We start from the raw sequence: 14,346 nt of genomic DNA on the forward strand, positions 1-14,346 counted from the left end.
GGGGAGATGGAGGAACAGAAATAAAAGAAGAAAATGCAGGAGGTGGCGAAGAAGTGTTGACCATAAATTAAAATGATTATTAACATTATAAATTTGTATTGTTTTTGCAAAGCATAAGAAACATGAATTAAACTGGAGATCAAGACTGAGCATGTGCAGCTCCTTCTTGCTTATATATCAGTTACAAAAATCTACAAATAATAAATATTAGGAGATATTTTTCACATTTTTTATTTGAAAGAAGCACTCCCATCAAAGCTTTTATCCTCATAACATATTACATGATCAATTTATATCACAGTGCACTTACAATTGCTCATTTTGCCTTTCTACCTAGGTAATTTTTCTCTTTTCTCTGCTCTATGTAGAAACAGGAAGTCTTTTGTCCCTGCATTTATAATTCCCCTCTTCAACTCCTAACCCAGCTACTCTGCTCCCCCACCAGAGAGTTCTGCAGTGATTCGTGACTTGTGCAGAGAAAATTGGTTTACTGTTTCTACATAGATCTTAGAAGGATTCAGCTCCTCAGTTTTTAATAATGTGATGTTATAGGCCTAATGGATAAGGGAAGAATTAGCTGGATAGAAGGGCAAAATGAACAATTGTAAGAACACAGTGCCATATACTATGATGATTGCAATATATTAACAGGATAAACATTTTGATGGGAGAACTCCTTTAAATTATATATTACATTAATTATAAAACAAAATATGTGGAGAGTGGAGATGAAAGAATAAATTTGTAATACCAGTAAAATTCCATGGCTGCCATAGTCCTGTGAACTGCCTCCTGTCTTCTGAAATTTATGGCTCCTCTATTGATCAGCCTGCCAAGCACAATCTGTTCATGGCACAACAGTGACACCATGCCAGGCTGGCTAATCAAAAGAGGAGCTGCAGATGCACTCAGATAAAAAGCTGTTGACATCCTGCAACAACAGATTACTGACCTGGTCCCTGGACAAGGGTCCTGCAAATCAATTTGCTCATCTTTCATCCTACATCTCTAGCTAATTGAGTTGTTTGGGCCAACTGGTATGCAAAATGCAACAAAATAGAGGTTTCCAATACAAAAATGCTTCATGAGACTCAAAGTCTACTGAAGCAATCAGTTGAAAGGGATTTTCTAGTTGTTTCTAAGTTATGAAAACATATCCTTAAATATGCTTAAAAAAGCTAATTTTACAGATAATGATATAGTTTAAAAATCAAAGCTGCCCTCATCCTTCAAACACTATCATTACTCCATTACTAAAGAAACCCGCTCTCGACCCATCCTGCCCAAATAACTACAGACCAGTCCCCAATCTCCCTTTCATCTCTAAACTCTTGGAGTGCCTGATATACTCCCGCCTTACCCATTACCTCTCCACTCACTCCCTCCTAGACCCTTCACAGTCCGGGTTCGCCCCTACATTCGACTGAAACTGCACTCATCATAGTGACCAATGACCTTCTGACAGCAAAACGTAACGGTGACCACTCTCTGCTCATTCTTCATGACCTTTTTGCAGCTTTCGACACTGTTGACCACCCTCTCCTACTCTCTAGGCTCCAGTCACTAGGCATTAGGGACAATGCTCTCTCCTGGTTCTCTTCCTACCTTTCTGACCGCTCCTTCAGTGTTCTGTTCTCTGGCTCCACTTCCTCTACTTGTTCTCACCCACAAAGCTCTCCACAGTGCAGCACCCCCTTACATCTCCTCCCTCATTTCTGTCTATCGGTCTAACGATCACTGCGCTCTGCAAATTACTTTCGACTAACCTCTGCATTAATCCGTACCTCCCACTCCTGACTCCAAGACTTCTCCCATTCTTCACCAATCCTCTGGAATGCTCTACCCCAAGATATTAGGAACATCCACAATTTGCATAGTTTTAGGCGCTCGCTCAAAACACATTTGTTCAGAACGGCCTACCACGGTCACTAATCAAACTCATTTTATGTTTGTGTGTGTGTGTGTGTGTGTAGCCCATTAACTATCCCCATCTATCCCCCACCCTCTGAAGATGGCTGGACCATCATTGTAAATGCATCATTGTAAATACACACCTGTGCTTTGTATCTCCCCCACCTCATTATAGATTGTAAGCTCTCATGAGCAGGGTCGTTTTATTTCGCTTTAATTATTGTATTGTTAATGTTGTTACTTATGTCTGTTGTGTTTGATACTGTTAAATTGTAAAGCGCTGCGGAATATGTTGGCGCTATATAAATAAAGATTATTATTATATCGTTTTAAGCCCTGAGTAATGGCATGCCAACATTCTAGTTTATGATCTATACAGATTAGAGTTCAGTCCTCTGTCATTGATGATGCACGGACAAAAGGAGGGCTGGTTTAGCTAATAAAATGAGTTGGCGAGACAGCTTATTTTACATAGATTCCTGTGTTGAGCAAAGGCCAAGAGGGAACCTGTTGAGACCTGGGCTAGATTATATAAACACAGATTATGATGCCATTGATATCTGAACTTTTTGGTAAACTTTATAATATGCCATTTTAAGCATACTGTGTTTAGTATATTTTTTAAGGAACAACTTTAAAGTTATTTATCATTTTTTGTTAAGGCAACTTCAAAGACTGAATGAAAATGTATAAAAATACTGTATCAATTGTTCAATGTGCAAATTATATGCCCTTCACACCCTTGATAAGATTTTGGCATACCTGGTTGGGCTTTTAATCCTAACCTTTCTAAATAGTTTTTATTTGTTGAAACATTCATTTATGTGAGCCAATCATGGCTGTTAAAGAACCTCTTATTGACACTCATTCAATAGCCTTTTTAGAAAGGTCCACCATAATTCTATGCACACATCATGATAAGAAGATTGTTCTGTAGACACTGATTATCTTCATTATCTACAGCATATCCACTGTTTGCACATGGCAATATGCTGCAGAGAATGAAGACGTAAATATCAGTATGAATGACCAAATCATTCAGTGAACAATCATTTTATATATTTATAGGGTGCGTGTCTTAATATTTCCACGTTTCGAATACCCATTCCTGATTATCAGTTCAATTAACTGAGCCTTTAAAGTAAATCTGTCAACAGGGTTATGCGCAGTAAACTACAGACAGTGTCAGGTTGGTGCCGTTAGACTGATTAAAATGATATGTGGGTGATGAAATCCATCTTGTGGTTGTTGTTTAATCTTTTTTGGCCGTTTTCAGTTAATACGATTCTCGTGCTTTGGGGCTGCCTGGGAGGGGTCTTTATGTGATGGTCTGATTAGATATTCATCTTTATGGCTTATAACAGGTCACTGATCCCTCAGTGACCTGCCATCTATTTTAAAGACTAAATAAAAAGATTAAAAGATTAAAAAATAAAAAGATTAAGATAATAAATTATCTTAATTACAATGGTGCTGGCAGTCACACCTGCGCAGTAGCAAATATCGCATTACGATAGATGTTACTGCGCAGGCGTCGCTGGCGTCATCTTGATGGAGAATATATTTTTTTTCTCTAGCAAAATGGCACCAGTGTTGGCGCCTGTGCAGTAGAGTCTTTTTTTAACGCCATATTGATTAAGACAGTTTTTTCATGCAAAACTATATGTCTAAATAAAATGAAAATATGCATATTATCCCCATATCATGGTACAGCTCAGGTGCCGCCGCCAGCGCCTGCCTGATAAATGTGATTTTTTTTCATTATATTCAGTATGTAACATAGGGGGCAGATCACTGAGGGATCAGTGACCTGTCGTAAGCCATAAGGATGAATATCTAATCAAAGCACCACATGAAGCCATGCCCACAGGCCCGCCCTTAAGCACGAGAATCGTATTAAATGAAAACTACAAATAAAGATTAAACAACAACCACAAGTTGGATTTCATCAACCCAGGTATCATTTTAATCAGTATAACAGCGCTAACCTGACAGTGTATGTAGTTTACGGAGCACAATGCTGCTAACAGGTTCATTTTTAGCATTCCCAATGAGTTTTTTGATTCTTCTTTGTCATACATTATCAAATTGTTCTATATATAGAAAACTGCTAATAATTAATATTGTACTTGTGCCAATTTGTTGGCTAGTTATTGCTGTTTTAAGCAGTTTTTTTGTTTTGCACCAATTTGTCTTTAAGTTGCACATATCTTGAATTCTTTTTTCAATTTTTTCATATTTTTTTTTCTTTGTTCAACAAGTGTTGAGGTCATTTACCCATTTGTGATATTATTTTAAAATGTCACACATTTTATGCATAGATGTACTCCCATCCCTCCCCCCAGAGGGATTTTTGCTAGATATTTGTGAGCAAATGTTAGTTATGTGCAATATTTTAATTGATCATGTGACTTTTTAATGTAAAAATGGCACACGAAAGGAAAAAGACAAAAATGAAGAGCATTTTTCATTTTGCTCAAAATTCATGAACTGTTGTGCACCTTTTTGAATAATTTGGGTCAAAATATGGCAATCTATACCGCAAACAGAAAAAGATAGTTGACGAGAATGAAAAGCATATTTTATGAATTGAACACAGTATTTTTTGTGAAGCCTAAGAAGTTCAGATCAGTAAATGTTTTACTGATAAAATATGGTCATTCTATAAATACTTTGATTGATTTGAAACATATAAACTTGTTATTGGAGTGTTTTTATATTGTTATGGTGAATAAAGGGACATATTTAATGGGTCTCAACCATTGAATAAGAGACTAATCTCCGTTATAATTTTTGGCAGGAGCAGGATTGTATTCTAATCTTCTGCTCTACTGCACACAACTCAAGTCTGTCAAGTGACTTATTGCCGCACATTTATGCACTTAACAAGTTCCAAGCAGTCCACTACGGATTCTGCTTTTCCTTTACAGTGCACTTTTCCAAGATTACTTACAATAAATAAAGCAAAAAGGCATAAAGTTTGCTTCTGTCTTCAAAACAATAAAACACTCTATGTTCTACAAGATTTTTGTCAACATTCTACCTACAAGCCATTCTCCAAGGGAAAGAAGAAGAGAAAAAGAAGGAAAAAGAGAATCTTGAACAAAGTAACTATTTGTTTTGCAATTTTATCCATCAATGGTTCAAGACGTCAATTGATTTACCTTCCCTCTTACATACATTTAACAGTGTTACATAGATATATAGTTAATACTGTTAAGAAGAGACAAATGTCCAATGGGTTCAACCAAGCGATGGGACAGTATAAACAGAATGGTGTTTGTGTACATCCAAAATGCATGATCCAGTCTGCTCTAAAGAGCAAGTTTCCTCCTTCAGATCCCATGTGTTGATCAACTGAACAAAATTCAGAACAATAATTCTATACAATAAAATAAGTATGTTTTTATTCTTAAAAAACAACTAAGCCATTTTTGACACCTCCGATGGTTCCCACAGTGAGCAACTCTTGAGGTAGGCTGTTCTACAGATTATAATATATGATATAAAAAGTCTGCATTCTCTGGGGATTGAACCTTTTCTTTCTCTGGACAGAGGGAATGTCGTCTTTTTTTTTAAGGGATTTTACATGAAATGGCTTTTGAACATATTTTATGTACTTGTACAATTTAGTCATGTCTCAAAAGAATTTCCAAAGAACATTTTTTTATTGTTTAAAAGTGATATTAGCTTAGGCAGATAAAGTCATTGAGATTCTTCTAAATTTAAGTCTCTTGGAGGTGAGCAAATCAATTCAAATTGAGGTCATTACAATTTTCCCAAAAAATTAGATTTACATCAGCAGCAGTAAGAATGAGGAGTCTGGTGAGAAACCCTATATTACATGTCATGTAAGGGATATCCATGTCAAACCCCAGGAGAAACAACGTGTATTCCAGATATGTCCATATTTTTCGTGGTGTTCTCCTATCCCAGAAGCTCTTATGGATCCAATTTGTAAGACATATCTGTATTTTATCCTTTTTATTGTTTGCTGTTTTGCGTGTATGTATGTCTTTTTATTATTCTATATTGTGTAACCTTTTTAATCACTGTACTCTTTTTGTTTATTAAATCAAAATTGTACAAGTTTGGCCCTCGTTGCTCTAACATACATGTGATCTCGAAGAGAAAAAATAACTAAATTGTGCTATCTGACAGCCAAAGTGCAAGTAGTGAATTGTTCAAGAGATTGGGAAAATAGGTGTGCTTAGGTGCCAGTGTGTTGGCCTGTGCAGGCGTCTCACTAGCCTGGTAAAATGGAAAGTGTTGGCAGTGAAAAGTGTGGTGTGGATGTGTGAATTAGTTGAGAAGTGCACTTAGCATATTATAGAGTATTGCAATTGGTCATTGGGCAAGTGAGATTGGGAAGCAGAGGTCCTCTGTACAGTAGCTTCCGAGGCATGTGTGTTGTGTATAATTTTTGTGACATCATCTTATACCCTACCATTGGGATGAGTATCTTTATTCTTTTCAGTAATTTTGTTATTGAATTATTATATTCCCATCTGAACTACAAGATTGATGCCATAGGGAGATGGCACTAGCTGGAAAAAGACCTTGGCAGTCAAGGATCTGTTTGCATTTGGATTTTGATTTAACGTTGTAGTTTATTGAATTAAAATTTAATATAAACAAGTGGGGTAGTTGACGACGTACTAAACCAGATTTGGCAATAATTAATTTGTTGGATAATTGGGACAAAATGCAGAAATACCATTTTGATATTTTTTTTTACTTATTTATTGTCACTTTTTTATTACATGGATAATTACTCCTGCAATATTAAGATGCAATTTTGGCTAATAGTTTCCTCAGCCATACTGTGCTTGACACAATGACCCACACGAATTTTAATGGGCGCATGTTTTTATATTGCTTTATAATAAGGCTATTTTGCTATTTTAGATAATTTATTTTGTGGTTTTTGAAATTACAGTTATTTTGCTTTGATGGACATTTTAGATCTTATCATATAGTAGGGACTTAGTTTATCAAGATATTCTGTATCTTATTGTTAATATATTATTATTATCATCTGTGATCTCTAAATCATCATTAGTTATCTTTTTATTAGATTTAGTTTAGAAACAACTTTTCTATGAAAAACACAAATTTCCTGCTTTCTTGCAATACTGTATGTTTGCCTCCCTGAAGAGAAAGAAAAAAAAAACAATTACTATAACAACAGGTTTGAGGGGATATTTCAACTATTACTTTAAAAAAAAACTTTTGTAATTGTCACTGACATGTACATTTTTTATTGCAGGAACAGAGGGAGCTGTATTTGGCCATTCAGTGGAAACACCACATATACGAGCTGGACCCTCACAAGACCTCAGGTGGGTAAATGTTATAACATGCCTTATATCTGCTTATACAAGATAAATGTTTTAGATAATAAATATTTTCTATCATTTTCTTTTATTCTAAATCTTTTTTGCTCTGCATGTCATAAGTATATTACCGTAAAGGCTATAAGCATTGGGAATAATAAACTAATGTTGAAAAGGGACTTTAAAGGTGACTGTGTTTGCTGTCACACTATTCATTTGAGTTATGTTAGGTTCAACCTCTGGGCTATCTATTCTATAGAACACTGTAAATCACAGATTAAGTAAATGGAATTTCTCAAGGTTTAATAACAACTCCCATCCCAGGTGATTATAAAGTAATAATACTATGGTTATGATGGATTATTTTTTATAAATACAGTATATTTCATTTTTTTTACTTATATAACTGGTCTTGAATTTTTTTCAGATTTGTATCAACAAATGAAACATTACTTTATTTTTTCAATAGAGCAGTTTTAAAGAAATAATTTAGATGCATTTCACTCTTTATGAGTATCTCTTAAAGACTTTCTAAACACAATTCTGTGTCAGGACATGTGTTATCTTTAATATCTTAAATTCCTTCCAAATATGTGACTTACAAGAGCTGAGGCTCCACCATCAAACTCACAGTGAAAAACAGGATAATACATACGTTAATCAACAAATTCAATTCCAAGAAATGCACCATAAACAATAACCTTTATTGATAATCTTTAAAATATTGTTATCTGAATACATGTGAGGATTCCCTAACAAACAGGCAATCTCTGCATGTGTTCAGGTTGTCTAACAGCTACAAATCATGCAGCTGTGGGGACACAAACATAATCTATGAGCACGCCCAAAATACTCGGAGAACACCGGAGCATGCTCGGAAATCTCGAGTAATGAGCACACTCGCTCATCACTAGTGATATATATGATTCTTGCAATAATTTCCCTTTTTGATGTCTCTTGTTTTTCATGATGTCCTTCTCTATATACCTGTCAAGCAAATTACATCACTTCCTGTCCTTGTGACAATTAGTACTGTCTGTTAAAAGATGTCTGCCAAAAGAATTCACTAGTATTTTGTAGGAATAGAGCAACCACAATGCAGATGACTCCTCATCCTTCTTTACATTGAGAAAAAGTGTGATACAGCTACGAAATTGGGTGCAAAGTGTGGTGTTTTTGTTTTTATAAAGGAACTGGGGTGTACAAACCTCAACAATAAAATAATTATGATCCTAATAAGTAATATTGCATTTGTTGGGGTTTTGTAACACCTTAACCTCTGAACCATAAATGTCAAAGACTTTCAGATCTAAAGGCACAGCAAATAAACAAATGTTCTCTTAAGGTACCTTCACACTAAGCGACGCTGCAGCGATACCGACAATGATGTCGATCGCTGCAGCGTCACTGTTTGGTCGCTGGAGAGCTGTCACACAGACAGCTCTCCAGCGACCAACGATCCCGAGGTCCCCGGTAACCAGGGTAAACATCGGGTTACCAAGTGCAGGGCCGCGCTTAGCAACCCAATGTTTACCCTGGTTACCATCCTAAAAGTAAAAAAACAAACGCTTCATACTTACCTTCCGCTGTCTGTCCCTGGCGCTCTGCTTCTCTGTACTGGCTGTGAGCACAGCGGCCGGAAAGCAGAGCGGTGATGTCACCGCTCTGCTTTCCGGCCGCTGTGCTCACAGTGAGTGCAGGAATGCACAGCGCTGGAGGACAGACATCGGAAGGTAAGTATGAAGCGTTTGTTTTTTTTACTTTTAGGATGGTAACCAGGGTAAACATTGGTTACCAGCGAAGACATCGCTGAATCGGCGTCAAACACGCCGATTCAGCGATGTCAGCAGGAGAGCCAGCGACCAAATAAAGTTCTGGCCTTCTAGCCCCGACCAACGACATCACAGCAGGATTCTGATCGCTGCTGCGTGTCAAACTGAGCAATATCGCTAGCCAGGACGCTGCAACGTCACAGATCACTAGCGATATCATTTAGTGTGAAGGTACCTTTAGTTGGAAACATCGAGATAGAGATAACTGATGTGAAACTGAAGATATACTGTACTTTATATTACTGCAAAAAGTCACATATTTTCACCATACTTTATTTCTGCTTTTGTTTACAATAAAGGATGGGAAGACAAATTAATCAAAACACACTCAACTTATGCTTTTATTTCCACACATCTTCAGTGCCCCCAATTTTCTCAAGACACTGCCATTTCTCTTCCAATTGTTGAGCATATGAATGGAATATACTCACCTAATGCTACATGAGTTACATTTTGAAGGTTTATTATGAATGTAATTATGAAAAAATAGCAATAATTAGTTTTTTTTAAAAACTAATCTTAAAAAGCTATTTATTTAGTTAAGAGTTTTCTGACTGCGCCTCTGTGCAACCAGCTTTACAAAGCTGAATGGACGGTCTTATTCTTAACCTGCTAAAACTACATTTCCTAGCTGCTCTTACTTCTTTCTGAATACCTTACCAACAAGCTAATTTAAATGTAGATTTCAGCTTCAGCTTGTATATATTATCTGCTCTTGTACAGTACTCTGCCTGCTTGATTTTATCTTCTGCCAACTACATTAGAATTCTGATCCAAAACTACTTAAAATATTGCAAAATATTTAAGCAATTTCTACTGCACAACAGCTCCTATACAGGACACAAAAGAGCAAGAGGTAGGAAACACTAGCGCCTACTTATTCTAGATGTGACTAGACTGAACTATGATAGCTGCTGGCAGTCCAAAATGGGCCGTGTGCGATTACCATTTAGTATTAATCTACTATATAATTGTCTAAGGGTCACTTCCGTCTATCTGTCTGTCTGTCACGGATATTCATTGGTCGTGGCCTCTGTCTGTCATGGAAATCCAAGTCGCTGATTGGTCATGGCAAAACGCCCATGACCATTGCCACGACCAATCAGCGACGGGCACTGTCCGCCAGCAAAATGGCCGTTCCTTCCTCCCCGCAGTCAGTGCCCGCTCCATACACCCCTCCAGTCAGCCCTCACACAGGGTTAATGCCAGCGTTAATGGACCGCGGTGTAACGCACTCCATCAAAGCAGCTATTAATCCTGTGTGACCAACTTTTTACTATTGATGCTGCATATGCAGCATCAATAGTAAACAGATCTAATGTTACAAATAATAATAAAAATAAAAAAACCTTATTCTCATCCTCCGACATTGCGTTCTCCTCGGCAGTGCAAGCGGCAGGTCCGGTGCCAAGGATGCTATGCAAGAAGGACCTGCCGTGACGTCACAGTCATGTGACCGCGATGTCCTCACAGGTCCTGCGCTCACCAACCCTGGGTCCGGAAGCTGCTGCGTGCACTGCACACAGGCACCAGAATGACAAGGGGCTCTTCGGAAGGTGAGTATATGTTTATTTTTTATTTTAAGTCGTTTTTAACCTGCTACATACGTGGCTGGGCAATATACTACGTGGCTGGGCAATATACTACGTGACTGGCCAATATACTACGTGACTGGGCAGTATACTACGTGTCTGTGCTGTATACTACGTGGCTCTATGCTGTATACTATGTTGCTCTGTGCTGTATACTACATTGCTGTGCAATATACTATGTGGATGGGCAATATACTACGTCACTGGGCAATATTCTAGGTGACTGGGCAATATACTATGTGGCTGGGCAATACACTACGTGACTGGCCAATATACTACGTGACTGGGCAGTATACTATGTGGCTCTGTGCAGTATACTACGTCGCTGTGCAATATACTACGTGGCTGGGCAATATACTATGTCACTGGGCAATATACTACGTGACTGGGCAATATACTATGTGACTGGGCAATATACTACATGGCTGGGCAATATAGTATGTAACTGGGCAATATACTACATGGCTGGGCAATATACTACGTGACTGGGCAATATACTACGTGACTGGGCAATATACTACATGGCTGGGCAATATAGTACGTAACTGGTCAATATAGTACGTGACTGGGCAATATAGCACATGACTGGGCAATATACTACGTGACTGGGCAATATAGTATGTGACTGGGCAATATACTATGTGACTGGGCAATATACGTAGCTGGGCAATATAGTACATGACTGGGCAATATACTACGTGGCTGGGCAATATACTACGTGGCTGGGCAATATACTATGTGTCTGTGCTGTATACTACGTAGCTCTGTGCTGTATACTTCGTGACTGGGCAATATACTACGTCGCTGTGCAATATACTACGTAGCTGGGCTATATACTACGTGGCTGTGCAATATACTACGTGACTGGGCAATAAACTACGTGGCTGGGCAATATACTACGTGGTTGGGCAATATACTACGAGGGCTGTGCAATATACTACGTGGCTGGGCAATATACTATGTGGCTGGGCAATATACTATGTGGTTGGACAATATACTATGTGGCTGGGCAATATACTACGAGGGCTGTGCAATATACTACATGGACATGTATATTCTGGAATACCATATGCGTTAGAATCGGGCCACCATTTAGTGATAAATAAGAGACAATGTATGTTGTACTTCCGCACTGATGAAAAACAGAATATAAAAAAGATATTTGCCTTATAAATATAACACGAAAGGACTAAATTACTACAATAGTAGTGTGGTGATTCTGTGTAAAGGAGAAATCCTGTATCGGTGAAAGAAGATCTGGTATTCATAGAGCCACAGTGTAATAAGGCAAGGTCACATGCATGGTCCGTGTGCAGTATGAACCAATCCTTTTGTTTCCTGTGTGCAACGTTGATAGATATGGTCAGGGAATTCTGACCGGTAGAGTCCCTGGCAACCAAACCCTTCTCATTGTGTTTAGATGTTAATTTCCATTATTAAACATGACATCTGAAAAGGTTGCAGTTCTATCTTTGTTATATTTTTCCTGCAATCGATGCAATGGTGTAAGACATAACATTAATATTATAAGTACACAAAATTTAGACTAAAACAGTACCACAAATATGAAAATTTCGGGGGAAAAATAATTAATTTTCTGTAGCAATTTCAAACACTTGCCAACACTTTCAGCCATGACTATATACATACAAACATAAGACCATCTGCAAAAAAGCTGAAGTTGAAAAGAGCATAGATTCTACAATGAGTAGAAATGAGTGAACTTGTTTAGAAAGCATCACCAATCTCAAAGTTGGCGGAAACATTGCACATTTGGATTCGTGTTTGGATTCCCATGAATTTTCCCCCAAATTTTGAAATTTATCGAGTTTCCACTAAGGCTTTGACATTACCCTCGGTAAGACCATTACCCTTGGTCAGAGAGCTGCGGGGACATGCTGTCAGATGTCTGCATGACCCCACAGCTGTGACTGTGACTGGTGGTATGGTAAATCATTAACACTAGTCAGAGAGCCGTGGTTTCCATACTGTCAAATGACAGAGTGACCCTTCAGCTGTGATCAGAGGTAAAAAGTTGACTGGCGTCAGCTGATGAGTCTACTATTTATACAAAATTTAATATCGGATGCACCACAATTTAAGCGATAATAATATATTAATAGTAACCAAGGTGCCTCAGAATGCATGTAAATAAACTATGCACAAATTGAGAAAAAGACCAATGCATAGAAACCTGTGCACACTCGTGAAATTAGAAACATAACTTTATTGTCACAAAAAGCACATACAAGTTTAAATACAAGTAAAAAGAATATATTGACACCCTATCCCATGCCAATGGACCTTAGCCTGATGTAAACGCACAACCCCAAATATGAAAATTAATACACCAAACAAATAACAAAATTGGTACAGTGAGGCAATGAGCAAAATTGTCATGCATAAAATACACAAAATCATATTATCCAATAATCAAAACAATCTACAATATCAGAAATCATAGGCAATAAATGGGCGTCCTCAAAAATGTCTCATATGTATAACTCCCTATGCATAGGGAGACTGAGTGGTGAAGAGTGGGGGTTGGGCAGGCCTGACACTGCAGATAGAAAGTTATATGAAACAGCCTTCAATTATGCTTAAATAATGCCAAGTATGTCCCATAAGCTATATGTGCAATAACTGAAGCAGGAGTGTGTGAGGACTGAGTAAGATCAACACTGTTATAAACAGTTGATGCTTACAGGAGCCTTAATATAATAAGATAGATCTAGGGGTACAGGTAGTGATTTTATAAAATAGCCTGCAAATCCTCCTAAATGCCAGATATGCCCCACGAGATATACAAACCCAGCCCAGGCAACCATGCAACCTTATGCAAATAATTGCAGAGAGGCCCCAGTATGGAGGATGGAGCAGAAGTCCTGGAAGAATAAAGGTGTGGGAGGAACCCACGCATATCGCTGCACAATTGCTACTCCCATCAGTTGATGGCTGATTCCACAAATAACATATCAGCGAAAGAAGGAGTGGCTGATGGGAGTATTTATCAGCTGGTACCAGCTCTATAAAAAAAATTGAAAAAAATGTCATGAGTTCCCCTGTACTTTTGATAACCAGCTGTAGACTGCAACCCTCAGCTATCAGTATTCGCAAGGCTGGCTATCAAGAATAGGATTCATATGCCATTTTTTTTTCAAATTATTTAAATAAATAATATAAAAAAATGGCATGGGGTCCCCCCATTTTTGACAGCCAGCCTTGCTAAAGCACACAGCTGGGGGCTTTTATTCTCAGGCTGGTAAGGGGCCATGGATATTGACATCCACAGCCTAAAAACAGTAGCCTGCAACTGCCCAGAAAAGGCTCATTTTTATTTATTTTACTCAGTTATACAGCACCATTAATTCCACAGCACTTTACAGACATTATTGGCACTGTCTCCATTGGGTCTCACAATCTAGATGCTCATCTATTAGATGCACCAATTCTGTCGCTTTAGGACGGATAAGAAACTCCTAATCAATCTCATAATGGTTTTGCATATTTATGCAGCAGATAAGCATATGTTAAGCTGAGTCAAATATCGAATATAAGGGGAAATATGAGTCACTGCTATATCATTAAAAAACCCTTTACATTTTATTAGAAAAAATGATAAAAGCAAAATTATACACATACAAATACATAGACAAAAAATCAGCAAAAAAGTAA

The 14,346-nt window shown here is 37.7% G+C and overlaps 1 protein-coding gene across 2 annotated transcripts in view; it reads left to right on the forward strand.

The window, feature by feature from the left end:
• SGCZ (sarcoglycan zeta) overlaps positions 1-14,346 on the forward strand; it is a 2,021,747-nt gene that overhangs the window by 1,951,058 nt on the left and 56,343 nt on the right. For both annotated transcript variants that reach the window (XM_069744428.1, XM_069744427.1), the window contains one exon: positions 7,181-7,253. In XM_069744428.1, coding sequence (XP_069600529.1) covers positions 7,181-7,253 — 73 coding nt within the window. The remainder of the gene's footprint in view (positions 1-7,180; positions 7,254-14,346) is intronic.

Source organism: Ranitomeya imitator, chromosome 1 (genome assembly GCF_032444005.1).
Source record: "Ranitomeya imitator isolate aRanImi1 chromosome 1, aRanImi1.pri, whole genome shotgun sequence".
Lineage (NCBI taxonomy): Eukaryota > Metazoa > Chordata > Amphibia > Anura > Dendrobatidae > Ranitomeya > Ranitomeya imitator.